The sequence below is a fragment of the Somniosus microcephalus genome, chromosome 3 (genome assembly GCF_052327205.1).
Source record: "Somniosus microcephalus isolate GS21.2 chromosome 3, FLI_Smic_1.0, whole genome shotgun sequence".
Classification (NCBI taxonomy): domain Eukaryota; kingdom Metazoa; phylum Chordata; class Chondrichthyes; order Squaliformes; family Somniosidae; genus Somniosus; species Somniosus microcephalus.
In genome coordinates, this window is record NC_140989.1 from 36,914,938 (window position 1) to 36,940,866 (window position 25,929).

General features: G+C 45.3%; 1 protein-coding gene across 2 annotated transcripts in view; it reads right to left on the reverse strand.

The window, feature by feature from the left end:
• rasgrp3 (RAS guanyl releasing protein 3 (calcium and DAG-regulated)) overlaps positions 1-25,929 on the reverse strand; it is a 115,717-nt gene that overhangs the window by 8,157 nt on the left and 81,631 nt on the right. Inside the window, exons 9-13 of one of the 2 annotated variants that reach the window (XM_085980083.1) lie at positions 23,763-23,878; positions 17,842-17,989; positions 15,414-15,450; positions 10,837-10,989; positions 8,075-8,441 (exon numbers count right to left, since the gene is read on the reverse strand). In XM_085980083.1, coding sequence (XP_085836209.1) covers positions 8,092-8,441; positions 10,837-10,989; positions 15,414-15,450; positions 17,842-17,989; positions 23,763-23,878 — 804 coding nt within the window. In that variant the 3' untranslated portion in view covers positions 8,075-8,091. Of the gene's footprint in view, positions 1-7,844; positions 8,442-10,836; positions 10,990-15,413; positions 15,451-17,841; positions 17,990-23,762; positions 23,879-25,929 lie in introns of those variants that run through there. The other variant, XM_085980089.1, reaches the window with a different exon arrangement.

The following is a 25,929-nucleotide window of genomic DNA, read 5'->3' on the forward strand; positions in this document are numbered from 1 at the left end:
CCAACCTGATCACAGCACCACTGATTTTGAAAATAATTTTAGTATGCGATGGATCATTAATACAAAGTGGAAACTGGAGCTTTCCCCCAAATCTCAGTTGCCAAATATTACAGAGGATTTATAGAATCATAGAATAGTACAGCACAGAAACAGGCCAAACAGCCCATCGAGTCTGTGATTTTCCAAACAGATTTTTACACATTTCTGGTGATCATTCTAGAAAATTCAATGCATGTTTATTAAAACGCAAGACTACAGGGCTGAAATATTGAACATCAAATCACACTAGCTAAATGCTATCACTACATTAACTACAATATAGTCCTCTATATACAAAAAGCTCAAGGCAGGAAATACTGCTGGAGCTTCAAACTGATTTTTAGATTGAACAATCGGAATTGACTTTGATCTTCAGTTTCAAGAGATTTTCTGTCTGTGTTAATGTCAAATATTTTAAGACTCGCTATCATTCAATAAAGATTTGCTCTTGTTTATTCCAGCAATGTTACTGATAGAAGGCACTAGTAAGCAAGACTGATGCTTACACAACCTTTTATGGCCCTAAATGTCTGGTTTTATTGCTGCATTGAGATTATAATTGTACAACTACAAATATTGTGCACTATGTATGGAGAATGGCAGCTTAGCTCTGTTGATACCATGCCTGCCTCTTGAGTGAAAAGTTTGTCAGTTCATAGTTCCACCTCAGGACTTGAACACATAACCTGGGCACACACACGTCGCTGCAGTACTGCCCTGTGCTGGCTTTCATATGAGATCTGCACCTCGCCATAGAAACATAGAAAATAGGAGCAGGAGTAGGCCATTCGGCCCTTCGAGCCTGCTCTGCCATTCAATATGATCATGGCTGATCATCTATCTCAATACCATATTCCCGCTCTCTCCCCATACCCCTTGATGCCTTTTGTGTCTAGAAATCTATCTCCTTCTTAAATATATTCAGTGACTTGGCCGCCACAGCCTTCTGTGGTAGAGAATTTCACAGGTTCACCACCCTCTGAGTGAAGAAATTTCTCCTCATCTCAGTCCTAAATGTCCTACCCCGTATCCTGAGACTCTGACCCCTCGTTCTAGACCCCCCAGCCAGAGGAAACATCCTCCCTGAATCCAGCCTGTCTAGCCCTGTCAGAATTTTATACATTTCAATGAGACCCCCTCTCATTCTTCTAAACTCTAGTGAATACAGGCCTAGTCGACCCAATCTCTCCTCATACGACAGTCCTGCCATCCCAGGAATCAGTCTGGTGAACCTTCGCTGCACTCCCTCTATGGCAAGTATATCCTTTCTTGGGTAAGGAGACCAAAACTGCACACAGTACTCCAGGTGTGGAGTTTTATGTACATGTGGTCCAAGGCCCAATTTTCAGCAAGCCTCGGGCATGCGTGTTCCAGGCGTCCTGCCCACTTCGTGCCAGTTTCCAGTGCGAAACCAATTTCTTGGCCCTTGTCTGTTACGATTTGAGCACTTGTGACGGGCCTGAGAAAACGGTTTGACAAGGGCAGTTCCCACAGGAAAGCACTTTCCCCATAAACTGAAGCGTGACCTAGTTGTACCAAGTAATCTGGGATATTGGGCCCTGGGCGAACAAAGACTCGTTTTATTGTCTCTGCATTTATATGTCGGATTTCCACTCTGCACCTACATCACTTAAGAGATAATCAATATCAGTCTCGGCAGATTCTTTCATACCAGATCAAGCTGGCAACAGGTTTGTTCACAGATAGAGTCATTTGCATTTCCTACATTAAAACTGTGACTACACTTCAAAAATTACTTCATCAGCTGTACAGTGCTTTGGGTAGTCCTGAGGTTGTGAAAGGCGCGATATAACTGCGAGTCTTTCTTTACTCTGGCTGAAAGCCGATAAATCCCCATGACCTGATGGCCTACATCCTAGGGTTTTGAAAGAGTTGGCTATAGAGATAGTGGATGCATTGGTTGTCATCTTTCAAAATTCCATAGATTCTAGAACAGTTCCCGTGGATTGGAAGGTAGCAAATGTAACCCCACTATTTAAGAAAGGAGGGAGAGAGAAAACGGGAAACTACAGACCAGTTAGCCTGACAGCAGTAGTCGGGAAAATGCTGGAATCTATTAAGGACATGGTAACAGGGCACTTAGAAAATAATACAGTAATAGGATTGGGCAGAGTCAACACAGATTTATGAAAGGGAAATCGTGTTTAACAAATCTGTTAGTTTTTTGAGGTTGTAACTAGCAGAATAGATGAGGAGAAACCAGTGGATGTGGTGTATTTGGATTTTCAGAAGGCATTCGATAAGATGCCACACAAGAGGTTATTAAAATTAGGGCTCATGGGATTGTGGGTAATATACTAACGTGGATTGAAGATTGGTTAACGGACAGAAAATGAGAGTAGGAATAAACGGGTCATTTTCGGGCTGGCAGGCTGTAACTAGTGGGGTACCGCAAGGATCAGTGCTTGGGCCTCAGCTATTCACAATCTATATCAATGATTTGGATGAGGGGACCAAGTGTAATATATTCAAGTTTACTAATGATACAAAGCTAGGTGGGAATGTAAGTTGTGAGGAGGATGCAAAGAGGCTTCAAGGGGATATAGACAGGCTAAGTGAGTGGGCAACAACATGGCAAATGGAATATAACGTGGAGAAAGGTGAAGTTATCCACTTTGGTGGGAAAAATAGAAAAGCAGAGTATTTTTTAAATGGTGAGAGATTGGGAAATCTTGGTGTTCAGAGGGACCTGGGTATCCTTGTACATGAATCACTGAAAGTTAACATGCAGGTACAGCAAGCAATTATGTTGGCCTTGATTACAAGAGGATTTGAGTATAGGAGTAAAGATGTCTTACTGCAATTATATAGGGCCCTGGTGAGACCACGCCTGGAGTATTGTGTACAGTTTTGGTCTCCTTACCTAAGGAAGGATATACTTGCCATAGTGGGAGTACAACGAAGGTTCACCAGACTAGTTCCTAGGATAAGGGGATTGTTCTATGAGGAGAGATTGAGTAGACTAGGCCGATATTCTCTGGAGTTTAGAAGAATGAGAGGTGATCTCATTGAAACATACAAAATTCTTATAGGGCTTGACAGGGTAGATACAGGGAGGATGTTTCCCCTGGCTGGGGAGTCTAGAACCAGGGGTCACAGTCTCAGAATAAGGGGTCGGCTATTTAGGACTGAGATGAGGATAAATTTCTTCACTCAGAGGCTGGTAAATCTTTGGAATTCTCTACCCCAGAGGACTGTGGAGGCTCAGTCGTTGAGTTTTTCAAGACAGAGATTGATAGATTTTTGGATATTAAAGGAATCGGGATATGGGGATAGTGCAGTTGAGGTAGAAGATCAGCCATGATCTTATTGAATGACGGAGCAGGCTCGAGGGGCCGAATGGCCTACTCCTGCTCCTATTTCTTATGTTCTTAAAGAGGTCACGGAATGACAGGTGTGAGAAATAGAAACAATGCCGCACTGGTGCAGTAGGGGGTGCTCTTCTCCAATTAAGGCTAAGGCACATTGTTGGAGCTGAGTACAGGGAGCTTAATTCTGCATTTGGCTGTCCTGTACCTGACTTGGAATGCTTGATACTGGTTGCCTGAAATGGGAAGAATTCCATTCCCATTCCCCCGGCACAAACACTCCTCACCTTGATAAGCACAAAGATTTTATAAAAGGAGAACATGTCTGACCCTAAAGCTCTACGGTGTTGACTTTGAGAAGCCGGTGAGACCAAGCCATTACTTGCAGCAAGAACGATCAGCTTCCTAACGTATACACAAAGGCATGCTGACGGCCACTTGACCTGGGGTGGCGACAAGGGCTGTCTATGCCAGAGTTCTGCTGAGTAGATGTTGACATTGATTAATTTCCCGGTGATATGTTACTTGTTTCTAGCACTTGGGCCATTGTTTTTTCTCAGACAATGTGTCTGTTCATAATCAGCAGCTTGATCGGCTTCTTTCTGATATGCTGCAGGCTGAGCCAGTTTCCCAGCAGAAGCCATGTTGAAGGGTGGCGCCTTTCTCAGAAGGAACCTGGGGCAGAACTTCCTCTTCAGTTGGCCCGTGAGACCTGGGTCGGGCAGGGAAGGAAAATCCCGTGGGGAGCCCTTCCATCAGACCCTCACCAACCACCACCACGCCCGCAATTTCCCCAGAAGTGATACCAGACGTATACTGAAGTCAATGGGAAAGAAAAACCGTGTATGGTGTAAAATGGGCTGTCGATTCGCTATCACCCATTTCGCACGACCAACAAATACGGGCGAGAATATTGTAATTAGATGTAAATGACAGGAATGCATCATACGATGTATTTTCCATCTTTTGTACTTTAGTAAGACTGGGAGCAAGGAACCCAATGTACCCTAGTGTCCAGAATGGTTGGGGGGGGGGGGGGATTTTAAAGGGCTATCTCACCTTGTGTAACTGGTCACGGAGCAAGCAATTGCACAAAGCAAAGCAGGAAAATCAAAAATGTTCCCGTACTTCTTCAGCCAGTGCTTTGTTGTGACAGGTACCGCAGCAATCACCCTCCTCGCCACCAGGGGCAGGCAACCCACCTGCACCAAAAGGTTGCCGGATGCCATCTAAATGACTCGAATAACCCTAACCAGGGGAAATAAAATCAGTCTGGCTCAGCTGTGGGCATGGAGTGGGCACAAGTCACAATACTCCAATGTTACACTGGCACTGCGACAAAGAGGGAATTCTGCCCCCACTGCTTTAGTTCAACTTAGTCAACTTTTCACAATATATCTGGATACTTTTCACAATATATATTAATGATCTAGACGAGGGAACTAGATGTAATATCTCCAAGTTTGCAGACGACACAAAGCTGGGTGGGCGTGTGTGCTGTGAGGAGGATGCTGAGAAACTCCAGTATGATTTGGACAGGTTGGGTGATTGGGCAGATGTATGGCAGATGCAGTATAATGTGGATAAATGCGAGGTTATCCACTTTGGTGGTACAAAGAGAAAGGCAGATTATCTGAAAGGCAATAGATTGGGAGAAGGGGAAGTGCAACGAGACCTGGGTGCCCTTGTGCACCAGTCACTGAAGGTAAGCATGCAGGTGCAGCAGGCGGTTAAGAAGGCAGATGGTATGTTGGCCTTCATAGTGAAAGGATTCGAGTACAGTAGCAAGGATGTCTTGCTGCAGTTGTACAGGGCCTTGGTGAGACCACACCTTGAGTATTGTGTGCAGGTTTGGTCACCTTATCTGAGGATGGATGTTCTTGCCATGGAGGGAGTGCAGCGAAGATTCACCAAACTGATACCTGGGATGGCAGGAATGACGTATGAGGAGAGATTGGGTCGATTGGGCTTAGACTCGCTGGAGTTTAGAAGAATGAGAGGGGGTCTCATTGAAACTTATAAAATTCTAACAGGACTAGACAGACTAGATGCAGGAAGGATGTTCCTGATGGCAGGGGAGTCCAGAACCTGGGGGTCACAGTCTAAGGATAAGGGACAAGCCATTTAGGACTGAGATGAGGAGGAATTTCTTCACCCAGAGAGTGGTGAACCTGTGGAATTCTCGACCACAAAGGGCAGTTGAGGCCAATTCATTAAATATATTCAAGAAGGAGTTGGATATATTTCTTAAGGCTAAAGGGATCAAGGGATATGGGGAGAAAGCAGGGACAGGGTACTGAATTTGGATGATCAGCCATGATCTCATTAAATGGTGGAGCAGGCTTGAGGGGCCGAATGGCCTACTCCTGCTCCTATCTTCTATGTTTCTAAGTGTCAGACATGGCTCGGTTGGTAGCACACTCTGCTTCTGAGCCAGACGGTTGTGTGTTCTAGTCCCACTCCAGGGACTTGAGTACAAAAATCTAGGCTGACACACTCCAGTGGAGTGCTGTATCAGAGCTGCTGTCTTTCGGATGAGATGATAAACAAGGCTTTGTCTGCCCTCTCAGGTGGACGTAAAAGATCTCATGGCACTATTTCGTAAGAGCAGGAGAGTTATTCCTGGTCAATATTTATCCCTCAACCAACATCATTACAAAAAGATTATCTGGTCATTATCACATTGCTGTTTGTGGGAGCTTGCTGTATGCAAATTGGCTGCCACGTTTCCTACATTACAACAGTGACTACACTTCAAAAAGTACTCCATTGGTTGTAAAGCGCTTTGGGACATCTGGTGGTCATGAAAGGTGCTATAGAATTGCAAGTCTTTCTTTAGCCCAGAGAGATTCCTTCTGCTGGTGCCGAATAAAATAGCAGCAGATGAAAGAATTGGCTGCTTAGATTGTTGAAGATTGCATTTTGGGTGACTCCATGAAGGTCATTATCCAGGTCTAACGTAGGAACCATTCCTCATCTCTCTCCCTTCTTTAAAATGACCCAGGCACAGAAGACTGCCTTAAAATAAGAGTTGTGCTCGCTGCTTGGGACCAGCACGATGACCTGCATGACATTGTGCTGCTGGTTGCTGACCAGCTGGTCATTAGTAGAGTGGAAAGGCTACAGAATGTGCTTATGGGCCCAGATTACTATTTGGAGACGATAAATAACACCCTGGACTTTGGAGAATCCTGAAGAATTACAATGCCTTATCGTCCTGCCGTTGCATTTCCCCAGAGAAAGTGAAGAAGCTTCTCGCCCAGTTGAACAAAGCATCAGTGAGCTGCTTGATACATCGGTGCACTAGTGTTTGACTGGTGTTTCAGGTATCTGAGGAAGGATGTTCTTGCCATGGAGGGAGTGCAGTGAAGATTCACCAGGCTGATACCTGGGATGGCAGGAATGACGTATGAGGAGAGATTGGGTTGATCGGGCTTATACTCGCTGGAGTTTAGAAGAATGAGAGGGGATCTCATTGAAACTTATAAAATTCTAACAGGACTAGACAGACTAGATGCAGGAAGGATGTTCCCGATGGCGGGGAGTCCAGAACCAGGGGTCACAGTCTAAGGATAAGGGGTAAGCCATTTAGGACAGAGATGAGGAGGAATTTCTTCACCCAGAGAGTGGTGAACCTGTGGAATTCTCTACCACACAAGGCAGTTGAAGCCAATTCATTAAATATATTCAAGAAGGAGTTAGATATATTGCTTAAGGCTAAAGGGATCAAGGGATATGGGGAGAAAGCAGGGACAGGGTACTGAATTTGGATGATCAGCTATGATCTCATTAAATGGCGGAACAGGTTCGAGGGGCCGAATGGCCTACTCCTGCTCCTATCTTCTATGTTTCTATGTACCTCTGTGACAGTCTGGAAGTTGAGGGTAGTTGGTTGAAACAATTTAGAATATGCTGCAAAATATAAAGCTTCCACTTAAAAATGTGGCCTCGTTTAAAGTTTCATTTGTCACACAGGTAATGTGCTGTAAACATCCACGTGAATATAGTAATCTGCATTCTTCTTGTTCCAGGAAAAGTACCTCAGAAATAGTTGAAGGGCTTCAAGTTTTGTGCAAGAATAAATTCCAGTTACTTTCACTGTCCTAAAAATGTGAAACTCAAATCCAAGATAGCAGCCACAGGGATTTTCCAAATAATTTAGAGATATTTTGCTGGTTGACCTTGCTTTTATTGGTAGCATTTGCTGACTGCTGGTTGTTGCGGAGTTGCTTGTAGTTTCTCGTTGGAAGCTTACATACTCACCTTCATGCTTTTGATTGCTGCATTTCCAACCTGTTCAATTGTGATTGTTTGCTCTCCTATGAATATGAAATTTGAATATGAAATTTGAGCAATCAGCCGCAAGCGTGATGTATGCTTTGCATATCAGGAGCGACAGCTGAGGTGTGATAGGCACAGGCACGTGAGGCCGGTAAGATTTTGACTGATAGATAAAACGAATGAAGGAACAATAGGTATGGTATTTTACACGAGGGCTTTTTCATTTTAATGACACTTGGCAGAAAAAAGTTTGAGAAATGTTGCACTTTATGAAAAATGACAAATAGACAAATACGCAAAGCAGTTACATGTCAATGGCTAAATATACCATCCATAATAACCTGGACTTCATAAACTTACTAGTGCTCATCAGTTATCCATTCCAATATCACGTGGTGATGTATTGAGTGTGCTGGGTTTTTTACCTTGAGTAAATGCACTTTCACTGCTCTTCTTCATCCGTCTCTGTCCCATTCTGCAGTGGCTCGTGCTCCTCCTCTGTTTTGGCACATATGCTGGGCTTCTCGTTTTCCCACTTGGCAAATCCCCTGCCCTTTCCTCCTTTTCCTTGGAATTTCGACTTCATTTTTGGGAAGGTGTGCGACCCCGAGTCGCCTGCGGCCCACCCGCTCTCCTGCCACAGGGGCTCTGTCTGTGTGGCCTGGCTGGCCGTAGCTCTCTGCAAACGCACCGAGATCTTTTGAGCTGAACCAGTCATTAGTGTGATTGACCTGCCGTCGAGGGCTTGGCTTCTGGTGCTGTGGGGGAAATTAAACACAGCTCCGCCTTGAACTGCAAAAGATATCAAGAAAATGCAGATTGAAATTATTAAGAAGGACTCGCCGACATCTACCTGGAGAAATGAAGATTGCGAAGTGACATGATCCAGTTTTAAAATATCAAGAGGCATGAAACAAACTAAATGTGAGGAATTTATGTAGCCTAAACTGTGAGCTTAAAACCTCAGGACAAAAGGTCAAAATAACCATCAAATGAGACTTAAGATTAGAAGATTTACTCAAACACGCACACACAGTACTGGAACTATGAAACAGACTCAGAGAAACATAGAAAAATAGGAGCAGGAGTCGGCCATTCGGCCCTTCGAGCCTGCTCCGCCATTCAATATGATCATGGCTGATCCTCTATCTCAATACCATATTCCCGCTCTGAAAAGTCATACATAGTACTGTGTCGCCTTGGCTCAGTTGGTAACACTCTTGCCTCTGAGTCAGAAGGTTGTGGGTTCAAAGGCCCACTGTGGACTTCACCATATAATCCAGGCATTTCAGTGTCTTACTGAGAGTGTGCTGCATTGTCGTTGGCGTTGTCTTTCAGATGAGACATTAAACTAAAGCTCTTTCTTTATCTTTGAAATTCTCTACCCCAGAGGGCTGTGGAGGCTCAGTCATTGGGTATATTCAAAACAGAAGTCGAGAGATTTCTGACCAGTAAAGGCATCAAGGGATATGGCGATAAGGCCGGTGAATGGAGTTGAGGCAGAAGATCAGCCATGATCTAATTGAATGGCAGAGCAGGCTCGAAGGGCCGAATGGCCGACTCCTGCTCCTATTTCTTATGTTCTTTCTACACTGGTTAAGTGGATGTAAAAGATCCCATGGCGCTATTTGAAGAGCAGGGACTTCTTCCAGTATCCTGGCCAACATTCCTCTCTCAACCAACATCAGGTTTATCTGGTCAAACATTCTGCGGGTTCTGGCTTGCGCAAATTGTCTGCCACGTTTACCTCCATAACTACAGTGACTGTGCTTCAAAGGTAATCCATTGAGGATGTGACACAGCCCTGTAAAAATGCAAGTTCTTTCTGGCTAAAAACGAGCTGTGCCACTAAAAGGAAAACAGTGCAGTAGGTTTCGCCACAGTAAGTCATTTTGAATGGCTGGATATCACTGTAAGAACAGCACATTTTGTTTTGCTACAGGGTGGCTTAGTTGAGATAACAGCAATAACAAGCCAATGGAGGTGAAGAAAGTAATATGATTCACATGGAAAGTGCATTGTGTAGCAGGAACTGTTTGCTGAAAGCTGGGCATGTGGAGGATATGTGATAGCTTTGATAAACCCCCAATATCATACTCACAATTAATCTACTAATGCAAAAAAAAACCTTTTTGCCCTAATATCATGCAAAAACATAATGAAATGATCTAATTTCCTTGAATTTTAAGATTGCTTCCTGGGATGTATGTTGGAAACTGTCCAATCAAGCTGTTACCCAGTTAGATGACTGTGTAAGAAAGGAATGTCCATTGTAGATTATTCCCCAACAAGACTAAATTGGTGATTAAAGTTAAGCTTATTCCAAAATGCATTAATCCTTCCAGAGTGCTGAACTCAGGGTTGAGGTAGAACCCATTCGGTGAAGGAAAGCTATTGGGAAACTGCGCACATACAGAAGCAAAGAGCCAGTTTCCAAAGGGGCCCTGCATGTTTGCAGTATTGCCCCACTAATAAAACAGCTCTATTTATAACCTAAATTGAGAACAAAACTCTGCACGTGCAGCATGCACAGTTTAAACTATTACTTCCTGACGTTTTTTTGGGACCAGTTTTGTATCCTGGGTTCTCAGTCACATCATGGTGGAGCAACCCTGAGCAGGGAGTCAGGTACTTCCTCATGGGATGGGGGGTGGGGAAGAAAATGAAAAGGAGAACCATTCCCAGGTCACACCTGCCGCTGACTGTTTCAGAGTGACATTGCTGGTGAGCCGGGAGTGGGTTGGCCACACTTCTTCTGTGGCGTTCACAGCCTACTTACCGGGGGAGAGGCTGGCTGAGGAGTGGGAAAAAATGTGCTGCATCTGCTAGGCTCATTCATGTGTGACAGACACTGCAGGGTAGGCATTGCTGTCGTTGATATTAGTGGATCAATATTTAACGCATGGGTGTGACATTCCTTTGCTATGTTAGCAGCGCTATTAATACATTTAATATAATCAAGTTAATGCCTCCATTGCAATAGTGGACAGAGGAATTTGTCCATTAATACCACCAATAGTAACTTGCACCTTCAACATGGAACCAATTGATGGTGACTGCATCATTTAGCAGAGTACGGTTGTATACTCCATTGAAGTGACGATGAAAAAAGGGAATTTTCCACAGTGCACCTTTCTAAGTGCACCCAAGCCAACAACATTCCAAGGATCATATCAGCGGTCCCTACCATTTCCACAGGAGAGGGTCGCAGGGCTGCTGGGCAGGGAGCCGTGGGTGTGCGGAGATGGCGACGTGCTCTCCAAGGACGAGCTCTTGCGCAGCTTCCGGCATGCTAACACTAGCAGGTCTTTGCATTGCTTATGGCAATTCACACCACAGTCTGCAGAGCGAGAAAGTAAGAGTTAGACAGTGTAGCTGACATTGTCCTCAAAGTAGCCCAGTGTGAGCACGCTCAGCTCTCGGGCCAGAATCACCGCGCTTTCCTAATTCACTGAAAAGCTGGCACAATAATTACTCCTCTGGTATAGTCCACTACAACTCCAGCACTGTTCAATAATTAGAATGAATCGACAGTGCGCTGGGCTCATTTTCCCTTTTCCAATCATAGAAAAATAGGAGCAGGAGTAGGCCAGTCGGCCCTTCGAGCCTGCTCCGCCATTCAATATGATCATGGCTGATCCTCTATCAATACCATATTCCCACTCTCTCCCCATACCCCTTGATGCCTTTTGCGTCTAGAAATCTATCTATCTCCTTCTTCAGTGACTTGGCCTCCACAGCCTTCTGTGGTAGAGAGTTCCACAGGTTCACCACCTGTGAAGAAATTTCTCCTCATCTCAGTCCTAAATGTCCTACCCCGTATCCTGAGACTGTGACCCCTCGTTCTAGACCCCCCAGCCAGGGGAAACATCCTCCCTGCATCCAGCCTGTCTAGATGTCCAATCCTGGGGCACTGAAGATAATTAATAATTAGATAGCACCCTCCCACCTCTGCGATGTCACTTTGTTTTAATAAAATGAATTTGATTCAGTTTGGGGATGTCTTTCTTTGGGCAGCGGGCGGGCAGGTGGGCACTGTATGCCCGCGCATTCCTTTCCATCGATGGGTGTGGACTCTCGTGCTGCAAGGACAGGTCATTACGATGGGCGAGAGTAACTGCAGGGAAACCCAGCAACTGGTTTGCATTGTGCTGGCGCAGGACAGCATCGATACTTCATCTGACAGCACGGCCTGCTTCGAGGTACAGTGGCAGTTTCCAAGTAACTTTCTGGAGTAGTACGGAAGAACTGACGGGGAAATTGGACCTCTTTTCATTTCCGGCAGTTGCCGAATTAGGTTTCAGCATGTGCCCCCATTTTAAAAGGGGCATAACCAATAAGGACTGTAACTTAAAAAAAACAAAGTAAAAGGAAACTTAACAAGTCAAATTAAAATTCCATTTCCAGTGGTGATGATGGACCCCAGTCCCTCCGGAGCCCACCGGTCGCGGAAGGTCAGACCTCTGCTGTACAGAAAGGACGGTGCTCTCCATTCTAAGACGCGTGGATAATTACTCAGCTGTCTACAAGCTGAACAATTCTCTTCTCATGACATCGTGCACCAAACAACGAGATACAACAAGAAGCACGGCGGGCGGGAAACGGAGCAAAAAAAAATGTTAATGAGGCCCTGCCATTACGTTTGGCAGGACCTCCACGTCCCCGGTCTTGCCGGGTTCTTCGGCTGTCTCCCCCCGCACCCTCCCCCTCAATATTGGGGCCTACGTGTCACATGATGATAGAAAGCTCAGCTTAACAACTTTATTGAGATATAATACTGCAACTAGCACAGCTTTCATTCCTGGGCATGGTGAGTATTGATGGGACTGAAGCCTTTCCTTGCCCTTTTCTCATATTCATCAAAGCCTGCGCTGCAGCCCAGCTGAGGTATCTGGTGGAAGGGGGGGGGAGGCTGACCCACAGTAGGTATCAATTCAATTCAATTCAATTCAAATGCTTTATTGGCATGAAAGTTTACAGGGAACCATATTGCCAAAGCTTACATAACAAAAAGTACAGTTTTCCAACATTCTGTAGGTGTCAAACAATTCTGACCTTCGTTGGTTACATACAATATTACTTTAAACAATATTAATTTAAACAGTCTTTGTACATCCGTGGGTACATTCAGTATTAATTTTAAACAGTCCTCAGGTTGTGACATGTTGTTACATATTTGGCACCAAGGTATGGTCTGTCTCCTTCTCCCAGGACTAATCTTAATTTTGACAGGTCATCCAATTCCTTGAAATCTGGGGTTGTTTGGCTGATATGTTTCTTGATGTGTTGAATTTTTCGCATTTTAGGAGGAAATGCATCTCTGTCTCAACCTCGCCGGCCAGACATTGATCACATATTCTATTCTCTCTAGGCTGCCAGGATTTCTTGTATCTTCCTTTTTCAATTGCTAGTTGGTGGTCGCTTAGTCTGTACCTGGTGAGGGTCTGTCTCTGTTTTGTGTCTCTGATGGTCGAGAGATAGTCTGCCAGTTTATATTCTCTTTTTAGGGCCCGGTAACATTCTAATCTGCTTTGGCTTTTGGTTATTTTGTTCCAATGTTCCAGGTAGGTTTCTTTGCTTTGTTTAATGATTTGGTTCACTCGGATTGGTGTTTGGACGGCAGTGTTGGTCTGGGACTGGTCAGGGTCCGGCTGAGTAGGAGTACTTAGTTTCAGTAGCAGCTGACTCAGGGGACTCTTTTCTGGGTTTAGCTCTTGGGTCTGGAAGGCTTTAAAATGAAGGGTGTCTGGGGAGCTAGATTTGAGGTGATTTAGGAAGTTTAGTGCTCGTTTTTGGATGTTTATTATCAGTGGGTATCTGCCTAGTTCGGCTCTGCATGCATTTGTTGGTGTTTTCCTTTGGGTGCGAAGGATGCTTCGGCAAAATTCTGCATGTAGGGCTTCTATTGTGTGTTTTTCCCATTTAGTGTAGCTATGGTGATTGAGCGGGCCCCATACTTCACTACCGTACAGCGCAATCGGCAGGATTACGCTGTCAAATATTTTTAGCCAGATTTTGATTGGGATTTGGATGTTGTAGAATTTTCTTTTTATTGCATATAGGGCTCTTCGGGCTTTTTCTTTGAGTGCATTCACTGCTATGCTGAAGCTCCCTGATGCTGTAATGGTTAGACCAAGGTAAGTGTAGCTCATAGTGTGTCCTATGATGGTATCACTGAGAGTAAACTGGTATTTGTTTTCCTGACACCTGGGCCTTTTTTGAAAAATCATGATGTTGGTTTTCTTTAGATTTTCTGTTAGGGCCCAATTTTGGCAGTATTTGTCGAGTAGGTCTAGTTGTTGCTGTAATCCCTGTTCTGTGGGAGACAGCAGAACCAGGTCGTCCGCATAGAACAGGGATTTCACTTCTCCATCCAGGAGACATAGACCCGGTGACTCGCTTTGCTCCAGCATGTCTGCTAGTTCATTTATGTATATGTTGAACAGGGTCGGGCTCAAATTGCAGCCCTGCCGGACGCCTCTTCTCTGGGTGAAGAAGCAGGTGCGTTTGTCTCCAATTTTGACACCGCATTTATTTTTCAGATACATCGATTTAATAAGGTCATAGACTTTGCCCCCTATTCCACACTGAAGAAGTTTGTAATAGAGCCCTTCGTGCCAGATAGAGTCAAAGGCTTTCTTGAAGTCAATGAAACAAGCGAATATTTTCCCATTTTTTGTTTGGTGTACATGCTTTTCAATGAGAGTGTGAAGGGTATAGATATGGTCGGTGGTGCGGTGTTTTGGAAGAAAGCCTATTTGATTTTTTCTAAGGATCTTATGTTTGTTAAGAAAATCCAGTAATCTACTATTTAGAATACTGCAGAATAACTTCCCTAGACAACTGTTGACACAGATGCCGCGGTAGTTATTTGGGTCTGATTTGTTTCCACTTTTATATATGGGAGAGATGAGTCCTTGGCACCAGATATCGGGAAAACAGCCTGAACGTAATATGATGTTGAATAACTTGAGTACCGCACCCTGCATCTCCATATTGCTGAACTTGAGCATTTCATTTTTGATGTTGTCTGGACCACAGGCTTTCTTTAGGTGGAGAGATTTTGTTTTTGTGGCCAGTTCTTTCCATGTGATTGGGGAGTCTAGAGGGTTTTGGTTGTCTTTAATTGTTGCTTCTAATGTGTGGAGTTTTTCTGTGACATGATGTTGACTTGGGTTTGTTTCGTTTATTGGGATGTCTTTGTAGAGGTTTTCAAAATGTGTTCTCCAGATGTCGCCATCTTGGATTGGTAATGCTTGCAATTGTGTTGTACTCAGGTTATTCCACATTTCCCAGAATTGATTTGGATTAATGGAGTTTTCAATTTCTTCGAGTATTTTGTGGGTATAGTTTTGTGTTTTGTTCCTAATATCTGAGCGTTTGCATTGAGGAGTTTGCTTTCGGCCCTTGCTTTCAAATTGGAAATTTCAAATGGAGAGCAACCAAATGAGTCAGTGGTGCGGTCGGTGGGGTGAAAATATCACGGGTGCGCTTTGCTGTTTTATTAATCTGATAAATTGTATCACGTGATGACTTAAGATAGGACCGTGTCCCCTTTACCCTTCACAGAAATGACAAGATTTTTTTTAAATGACAGCTGCTGCAGTAACGATTCTGACTTTTCGCTCAATCTCAGCAGACTGCAGATTGTACGGAGCCTGATTTACAAGGACCCAGACCCCTTAGCGCCGTGTCCCTAAAACTTCCTTTGCATACACTAATACAATAGGTTACCGAAAAAACAAAGAGCAAGTCCTTATTTACCTTTACACTTGTGTCCCTGTTTGATTATACCCCAGAGCTGCAAAGAGAACAAAAGAATGTTAGTGATTTGGTGAGGAAGTCGGGAGGAAGGTGAAGTAATGAAAGAGGAAGGAGCAGGGGCCTGCTGCTGCACAAACAGGACGTAGCTGTTCGCAACACCCTTCCTGCCAGATAGAGAAGGGAATCATTATTTCAGACCTGTGTCAGTCACCAGCACTGCTCCCAAAACTCACTTAGAACAGGGCAAAATAGAACTGAAAAGGGTCAACGGATTAAAGAAAAAAATCAATGATAACTCATCTCGGCAAAGTGTCCGCATTGGGCGGAGAGCGGCAGGGGAACATGGCCGAGCCCCGTTTTACAGCCCAGCTGCTCATCTGTTTTGAACCACGGTGCAGCTGTTTCCATTAAGATGCACCATGAAAACAGTTTGGTTGTCGTTTACTTCGCTCGAACGGTGGAGCAAAATAAAAGGGGGTTTCGTGCTACAGCAAACGGCCGGCTTGAATTGCCGGGGAGCGCAAAGAGCTAGAGAGCGCCGTAGCGATAAACCAGCTTGGTCGGGTTGCCTACAAACAATTGGCTTTGTAACGTGTCGTGGCATGAATTGTGCTGTCGTGTCCTCTGGCAAACGTGGAAAGAGTAAAAGAATTGTCGACAGGGACAACACCCCTTTAAAGCAGCGCGGGGGGGGGGGGAGGCGGTGTTTGAATCCCGGCCCTCATACATGGTCTGCATCAGCTCTTGTCTGCTTGTATCATGCAGCATACCCACTGCCCAGTGATCTCAGACATCCTGCTTCAGGGACATGTGGGAGCGTGATCAATGACTAAGACTGTGGTGTAAACTTCAGGAGACAGCGCAGGAAATTTGAATTCGCTTTTTTTGGGACGCATGTTTAATGACCACGACTTCACAGAGTTCCTGATCTTAGTCACGTTGATGGGGATTGTTGGGGGGGCGCGGGGGAGTGTCAAGTGAAGGCCAGGCACTTCTCAATTGCAAAATCAGAGGAAATGTTACCTTCAGGCCACTCTCACAAATCTACTGGTGTCCAATTCAGAGCAGTATTGCCTGAAGATTGCTTTGTGACAAATAAGTAACACTATGTTTTGGGACATCTATTTAATTCTTAATTTTTGAAGTAAGTTTCACAAGATAGATTTTCAAGATGGTGGCTCGTAATTTCTGGAGAACGATTAGAGTTAACTCCCATAACACGGTAAGGATTGCTAAAGCGTCCTCTGCCTTTCATAATATTCTCCATTATAATGAATTCGAGAGTGTGTCAAATGCCATATTTAGGGAGAGGAGAACATTTAATACAAAAAAAATATCTGGACTCATGATGTTCACTATACGAGTCAGTGCTTTGATTCTTTGGAATTGTGGGACTTTCCTGCTTATGGAGATACTTTATGACATCACACTCCTACAGTGCCGCCTCTGATTCTCAGCTTTACGTTGTGTCAGAAGTGTGGAAATCTAACTGATATTCCAGACGGCCTCACTGCAGCAGCAGGCCAATAGAAATGCCCTAGACCTAGGTGCATGATCCATGGTCCAGAGAAGAATGTCATTCAGGTGTATTTCAAATCCAACAGTGTATGAAGGAAGAGGGAGGAAGACAACCTAGCTTGCAAGGATTGCCTCATTCTTGTGGTGTCCTGCTAGCCCCTGAGGTCTAATGTTGGACCCTTTCCTGTGCTCACCGGGCCTGGTTACACTGGACATTTAGATTTGGCAGGTCTGAGTTTTGAACCTCCTAGATTTCTCCACCTTTATTCTTACAAAGTATCAGTGCAGATTTCTGATGCTTGTTGTAATATTACAAATTCCATTCAGGAAGCAAAACCATCAAAGGTAAGCATCCAGGTTGAAACACAAACTAGTACAGGAAACTCTTTGGTATCCGGCACCGACGGGACCGGGATGGTGCCGGTTGATTAAACATTCCAGATGACGGAGTGGGTTATCTACGCTTCTCTCCCCTTTCTAGTCATTGGCATATCTCGATTTTCTGTTTTAAAGTTAACACCACTCTCTTCCTTTTGCTTGGACCAACTTTTGGGAATTCCATAATGCAAGATGGGGGAGATAATTCACGATAAAGATGGAGAGACACACAGAAAAATGGCGGATCGGAAGAGACTACCGGCAGCACGGGAGAGTCAGACTCCTGTTATTGAGGTGTTCGGACTTCCGACAGCGCCAAGAAGCCGAGTAGTGGCAGTTTGGAGAACTACCCCCACTGACTAACTCGGCCACCGCGGGAGACTCGGACTCAGCAACATTTCTGGTTATTGAGGTGTTGTTTTCGGAGTGAGAATTTTGCCGGTTAATAGAGAATTCCAGATATTTAGGTGCCGTTTAAACGAGAGTTTCCTGTATTTAGTGCCACACTAGCATTCCCACTGGGAGTACTTACAAATCCTGCACAGTGCTCACAGAAGGTGGGTTTGAGGTATGTCATCTCTTGAAAGTTGTGAATGAAGCCCGGTCCCATTTTGCACTGTAGCTGGGAATTAGCCCTCAGGAAATAGGCCATCATTTCATCTTTACTGATCCGACCATCCCTGTCAAATGTGGGGGGTGGAGGAAACAAATATTTTTAATCATTGTACAAATCCTACACAATAAAACACCAATTAAAAAGAAAGCTGTTGACGGTAAGAGGTAAACGTTTTCATTTGTAGATGTAACTTGCACCATTATCAGAAGAAAACTCCCCACTGTACCAGAGTGACATTTCCCGTTTCACTGCATCATGTGGCCTCTCGGAATATGAATACCAATTTAGTCTTAATCAGTGGCACATAGCAGCAATTCATGCTGTGGGCCAATTCTACTAGGAACTGTACTGAGACTGTCCAATTTAGAGCCTTGCAGCTAGCAGGCAGAGCATACTTTTAGTATTGATTCAAACCCAGGTCCCAGAGGTCAAAGGCCAGTCTAAAACAAGACCACCTTGATTGTATTGCCCAGTATCACATGACATAATGCATTTACCCACTCGTCATTGAGGAATCCCGGTTCCTTCTTTAAAAGGATTTAGCAATATTAGCAGTAATATTAAATGAAGTCATGGATCATTAGGTGTGACTATGGTGTGAAACCATGCAGTTAAAATGGCGCAAGTTACTTACCCGCCCTGGAACTGACAGATTCTGATTTTCACCTGCTCCCCTGAAAAGGCAGCAAGGACACCCGCCCAAAGCCGACAGGGTCTTTTTTAACATATGCATGCTGGGCCCTGATGACATCATCGGGATCCGCCTACAATTTTAACTCGACGGCCCGAACAGGAAACGGCAGTGAGTTTCCTGCCAGGCCAACCCATAAGGTTCTGAGAGGGCTTGACAGGGTAGATGCTGAGAGGCAGTTTCCCCTGGCTGCAGAGTCTAGAACGAGGGGGCGCAGTCTCAGGATAAGGGGTCGGCCATTTAAGAGGAGAAATTTCTTCACTCAGAGGGTTGTGAATCCTTGGAATTCTCCACCCCAGAGGGCTGTGGATGCTCAGTTCTTGAGTATATTTAAGGTTGCGATAGATAGATTTTTGGATTCTAAGGGAAGCAAGGGATATGGGGATAGGGTGGGAAAGTGGAGTTGAGGTCGACGATCAGCCATGATCTTATTGAATGGTGGAGCAGGCTCAAGGGGTTGTATGGCCTACTCCTGCTCCTAATTCTTATGTTCAACCCAGTGGCGAAGAGGATCAGGGCCGGAAGAGGCTCAAAAAGGTAGGTTGAAAATGTTATTTTGCTGCTCCTCCAGACCCCACAATGTTTACATAAACAAAAACATGGATTTTCGGAAGATTAGCTGATTGGTGTATGATTGAAATGGAGCGGGTGGAGCTAGGTGCCGCCCCACCCCAACCTCCCCTCACAAACAAAAACCTGCAACCACATTTTCCTTTTAATGGAATAAGATGAAGTTCAACACAGGAGTGAGATCCAGTAATAAAATCTTTTGTTTCCCCCCTCTTCCGGCTGGTAACTATGGCGTAAACATGGGGCCTGAATAATCTCATCAGCAGGAAAATGTAAATGTAGCACATAAGGCTTGTGGCTCAAAGGGGGCACTATCGCTATGGGAAAAGGCTTTTTTCCATTTGTTTACAAGCAAAGGATGTGATGGCCAAAATCGTGTCAACACAGATCATCACATTACTCATGCGTGTCATCCTCGTGACAGAAATAGCACACAGTTGTTCTCTCTGCGATCTGATGGTTTCCACCCCAGGGTTATTAAAAGACATGAGGAGGAATGGTAAGGAAATTGCAACTGCACGAGTCGTAATTTTCCAAAGCTCTCTAGATTCAGGAATTGTGCCACTGGTTTTGGAAAATTGCAAATATTGCTCCATTATTTAAGAAGGGAGGAAGGAACCAAACGGGTAACGACTGATCTGTCAGTTTAACATCAATTGTGGGGAAGTTACTGAAAACTATCAAAAGAGACAGAGTGACTGAGCAAGTTTCAGCTGATCAAAGAGTCAGCATGAATTTGTGAAGGATAGGTCATGTGTATCTCATCTAGTTGAGGCGACTAGCATGGTGCATAGGGGAGTGGCTATGGGTGTTGTCTATATGGACTTCCAGAAGGCATTTGATAAGGTTCTGCACAAGAGATTATTAGCAAAAATGAAAGCACATGGAATTGGAGGTAACCTTATGATATGGGTTGGTAATTGATTGAGAGCTAGAAGACAGAGAGTAGGGATGAAGGGAATGTTCTCTTGATTGGTGGGATGTAACAAGTGGTATTCCCCTTGTACCAGGGCTTCAGCTTTTCATCTTATATACTAATGACTTGGATGAAGGAATAGAGATTTGCATATCCAAGTTTGCAGAGGACACTAAGTTAAGATGTAATATAAGTTGTGCGGATGGGAGCAGGAAGTTATAATGTGACATAAACAAACAAAAAGAGAATGGGCAAAACTATGGCAGATGGAGTTCAATGTGGGGATTTGTGAGGTCATCCATTTTGGACCTGAGAAAGATAAATCAGAATATTTCCTTAATGGTGATAGGCTCGGAGGAGCAAAAGGATTTAGGTGTCCATGTACACAAATCACTAAAAGCTAGTGCACGGGTACACAAAGTAGTCAAAAAGGCGAATGAAATGTTGGCCCTTGTCTCAAGGGGCTGGAATACAAAGGGGAGGAAATCATACTTCAGTTGTACAGAGCCTTGGTCAGACCCCATCTGGAGCACTGCATTCAGGCACTGTGGCCTAGAAATTGGGTTCTGGTCTTGCCAGGGCTGTAGCGCCAGAAAGTTTGCGCCAGCGGTAATGCGGCAGCGCCCGACGAAAATTCGGGTGCGCCGGGCCCAGACGGCGGCGGGCGCTAAAACCCTCCTTTAGCGCCTCAAAACGGGCGTGAACTTGGGTTTCCCGGCGCTAATCCCCCGCTGCGGCACCCGATGCGGTGCGGCAGGCGGGGGAACTGCAGGCCTCCTCCTCCTGTTAAGGAGGAGCTGCCTGCAGCCGACAACTGTCCGGCGGATTGACCCGACATCTGAGCCCGGCACCTCGGGGAAGTGCCGGGCTCGCATGAGACACTGATCAGGGCCGCGGGGGGGGAATGCAGGAGTCCGGGAAGGGAGGTGCGGGCAGGCGGCCGCCGGGAACGCGGCCGGCCGCCGCTCCACCTTTATGCGCCGGCGCACACTGGGGGAAGACTCTGTTGCCAGAGTCTTAGTTGCGCCTGCCACGGGCGAGGCGGGCGCAACTGAATTTCGGCTTGGGGCCGGGTTACCACGGCAACCGGGACGCTGCGCACACCGATGACGTCATCGGTGCCGGCGCAGCGCTACCGGTCTACCGCCGTGGAAGGGCCCCAGGCAATTTAGGAACCGGCGCCAATTGCAGCGCTAGGCCCTCTAGCGCTGCAAAATCGGCGCTAAGGGCACTGAATTTCTAGGCCTGTATCTGTTGGAATGGAAGCTTCTTCACAGCAGTTTTTGTATCTTTATCTTAGTTTTATATTTTTAATTAAAACATTGCGACTGCAGATGAAAACAATATCAGAGCGTAATCAGGTTCGAAGTAGCAAAAGTCAAATTTTGGACTGATAGCAGGAAGTGGGGAAGTTCTTCTTCACCCAGAGGAACCAATACATGGAGTGACCTCCGGAGTACAGCCGTGGTAACAAAAACCTTGGAATTACTGAAGGTGCAATTAGATTCGGCAATGGGGGACTGTGGGATCTTTCTGGCTAGATGAAGGATCATTAGGTGTTTTTACTTCACCACGTTAAAAAATGTGTTTTTCATGTTCTATTTTTGTGTCAAAATCTATGAGAAAAATCAAGGGGAAAATTGGACCTAAAAAAAAAAACAAGTAAATGATAAAATCAGTAAAAAAAAACAATTTGAGCCATTACTAAAACTCAACAAGCTGGGGATTAATAAAAGGTAGAGTTAAGCTAAATGGCAATTATTTAGACAGTTCACAGATACCAGTGTGGGTTTATAACTATTGCACTTCATAGAATCATAGACTGACACAGCACAGAAGGAGGCCTTTCGGCCCATTGTGCCTGTGCCGGTTCTTTGAAAGAGCTGTCCAATTAGTCCCATCCCCCTGAAATTATGCCCTGTATACCCAACTCCAGATCAAAATAATATATCAAAAAGAGCAGTGGTCTCAACATCGACCCCTGGAGGACTCCACTGCACACTTCCCTCCAGTCTGCAAAAACAACTGTTCACCACTACTCTCTGCTTTCTGTCCCTTAGCCAATTCCGTATCCATGCAGTCACGGCCCCTTTAATCCCATGGGCTTCAAATTTTACTAGTCTATTGTGCGGTACTTTATGAAACACTTTTTGAAAGTCCATATACACAACATCAACTGCAATACCCTCATCAACCCTCTCTGTTACTTCATCAAAAAACTCAATCAAGTTAGCAAACCCAATTTGCCTTTAACAAATCTGTACTGGCTTTCATTTATTAACCATTATTTCTCCAATTGCCAGTTAATTTTCCTGGATTATTGTCTCTCAAAGTTTCCCACCACCGACGTAAGGCTGACTGGTTTATTCCTCTCCCTTTTTTTAAATAACGGTGTAACATTTGCAATCCTCCAGTCCTCTATCACCACTCCAATATCTAAGGAGGATTGGAAGATTGTGGCCAGAGTCTGTACAATTTTTCACCCTTACTTCCCTCAACAACCTAGGATGCATCCCATCCGGACCAGGTGACTTTTCTACTTTGAGTGCTGCCAACCTTTTGAGTACCTCCTCTTTATCCATTTTTATCATATCCAATTTCTCTACTACCTCCTCCTTTACTGTGACTTGCACGTTCTCCACATGAATTGCCATTCCAAATCTCATCCAATCTTCATTGAATGTTTGATCCTTTTTCAATGTTTCTTCCAGTGAAAAATAGCTCTACCACATCAGCACTTTCATTTGTATTTGCCAGAGTCTTTTCAGTACTTTTCTTTTATTATTCATTCTCGGGATATGGGCATCGCTGGCAAGGCCAGAATTTATTGCTCATCTCTAGTTGCCTTTTGGGGTGATGACAGCTGCAGAAGTGGTGTGAAGGATCCAATGGTGCACTGGTGAGTTTCAGAGGTAAGAAAATGTTGGGAAATTCATTTTTAATGCATTTAGACTTTTCTGTAGTTAACAAGTTTTGAATTGTATGTGTAGTCCCACCTCATTGGGAGAACCTCTCTCTCACCAATGACAGATCGCTTCTGTCACCTCGCCTGCAGCTGCCATCTGTTCTAGCCTAAGGAGGGAGTCACTGGAGAGCCTGGGTGCAAGAGCTCACCTTTGTACAGTGATTGTCAGTGTTTGCAGCACCTCAATGCTGTCAAACACTGAGAAATCAGCTGTCAAACATAAATTGTGCGTAGTCCCTTTAAGAAAACTGGCAGATGACGCATCATCAAATGACGTCATCTGACCAGCTTTGTCTTAATTAGCCGGCAAGCCCACAGGGCGGGCTTAACAAAGCCAATTGACGCAAAATCGCGTCTGTGGGCCGGATGTAGTGGGGGGCGGGACTGGAACTCGGAAGCCACCTGACCCGCTCCCAAGCCGCATCGATCGAGAAAATCACGGCCAAATTGTTCTCCTTTTCTGGCTGGAGGTGGCTGTATTATCGGTTTACAGTAAGAAACCCTTTTGCAAGGGGTATTGGTTGAGAGTTGTATAGGAGAAGATCTGTAGTCAGGTATGGTCTTTCTGGTGTGACTATGACTCCACGAAGTTGTCCCATTGTAAGGATGAGCTTATTGTAAATTATGAGCAGTTAAACCAAAAAAATAAGCAAAAGAATAATTTGGCAATTTGCCTACCCAGATGTTGCACTTACTGGTCTTTATCCAACACACAGAAGGAATCCAAGAATGGGAAGTTGGCAGTTATGCTTTCAAAGTCCTCTTGTGAGATGTAACCATCGTGATCGTGGTCATAGTTCCTAAATACAGACTAAAAACTCTAATAAGCTTTCAGCAGAGACAGAACAAACGAATAAAGTAAAACAATACCGCAGCAAAAACGGACCAGCTTCTTAACAAAATGGCTGATAAAAACAATGAAGGCAAGCAAGTAATGTGGCCCTAGTCTCAGGGACACAGTGCTCTGTGCAGAGTGATGTGAAAGCACACACAGTTGAGAGAAATCTAGGAGAAGCTCTCTAGTTAGGTAAAATCCTTGTACTGTGTCAAAGTGCCCCATTGGCAATATTTCTGTGGGAATTCCAAAGAAAATTCCACTCAAACACACTGCATCAAAACAGAACTGAGATACAAGATTACACCTGGGACTCTCCATATAGTGAGTTCTCAGTCTCAGATGAGGCCATCAGAGGAAACCAAGAATTAGTGAAGGGGCTATTCCATCACAGAGCCAGAAAATAAGGTCATCAAATGAGACAATCCACCTCCTCTCCTGTTCCTCCCCATCCTGAGCAAGATTTCAGGAAGCCTGAGAGCAGGTCACCTGCCTGCTCACTCACAAAATACTGAAGCATGGAGGGACCGAAAGAAGGTGGCAATCAGTTCTCTAAAAAAACTAAAATGCATGGAATAGGGGAGATGGTTCAATCCTCATTGTTTACACAAGCCATCTTGAATAGGAAATTCGTGAGACAACCAGAAGTCTTGAGAATTTCTGGTGTTACACAAAGCCCTGCTTGCTTTTCAGGTATTTAAAGAGGTTTTGCATCTTCCCCTTATCTGACACACAGTGGCCTAGAAATTGGGTTTGCACCAGCTGACACGGATTGGGCACATGGATTGACCCCTGCCTTGGAATGGGTAGGCCTGATGCCCACCCGATATTGGGTCTTGGGCCTCATTTACATCAGACCGGCGAGCTGCAAATGCTTGCTGGGCCTCCCCGGGCAGTTCGCCAGTGAAGACCATTTGAATTTCGGGCCGCTGCCGGGGACGCAGATAGGTCTTGCAAAAATGGGTCGACCGGGAGAGAGGGAGGTGACTGAGAGAGGGGAACGATCAGCAGAGGGATTGGGGGGTCGATTGGGAGAGGGGGGTCGATCGGGAGAGGGAGTGGGGGGGGGTCGATCGGGAGGGGGGGTCGATCAGGAGAGGGAGTGGGGGGGTCGATCGGGGGTTCGATCAGGAGAGGGGGGTCAATCGGGTGAGGGGGGGTCGATCGGGAGAGGGAGCGGGGGGGGTCGATCGGGAGAGGGAGTGGGGGGGTCAATCGGGAGAGGGAGTGGGGGGGGTCGATCGGGAGAGGGAGTGGGGGGGTCGATCGGGAGAGGAGGGTCAATCGGGAGAGGAGGAAGGGTCGAGCTAGCGATTAGGCTGCGTTCAAGGTAAACCAATTTGGTAAAGGCCGCATTGAGCAGGCGTTAGGCCTTTTAGTTGCATATGCCTGTTTCAGGCGCAGACTCTGGTCATCTTTTTTGATTCCCAAAACAATATGGCGGGTGGCGCACCGACAGCCCGCCATGTTGGGCACTTCGGCAGCCGTGTTACGCCTGTTAAAGGGGCGCAGCATCACAAATCTTTAGGCCAATGTATCTCCCGATCACTACACACACAGCTGATACTAGTTAATGGGGTCATGGTTTAAAGCGGGCATTTCTCAGGCAATATAAGTTTGATGAGTTTGGTTTATTATTATGGGATGCCTAATGTGTTGGACAATTAATACTAGCTTGAAATACCCACAATACTCAGTAATGAACTTGCTCCCCTGACAGCCTAATGGGTAAATGCATCACCTGTAGGGTACCGAGTCATACAGACCAGAAGTTTGCAGGTTGATTCCTAGGGCAGGATTTTCATTGGGCCATGGAGTCAGGATTGGAGGCGTGTGGGGGGGTTAAAATCCCGAAATCAGGGGTCCCGACCCCATCCCGCACCCAAACCTGCCTCCATGCCAGTTTCAAAGGAGGCGGGTACCCGCTCCGCACTGGGACCCACCTACCCGAGGCGGGAAGCGATTAGTGCCAATTAACAGTTTTTAGCCTAATCCCTATTTTTAAGGTTGAAGTGTGGGATTACCGA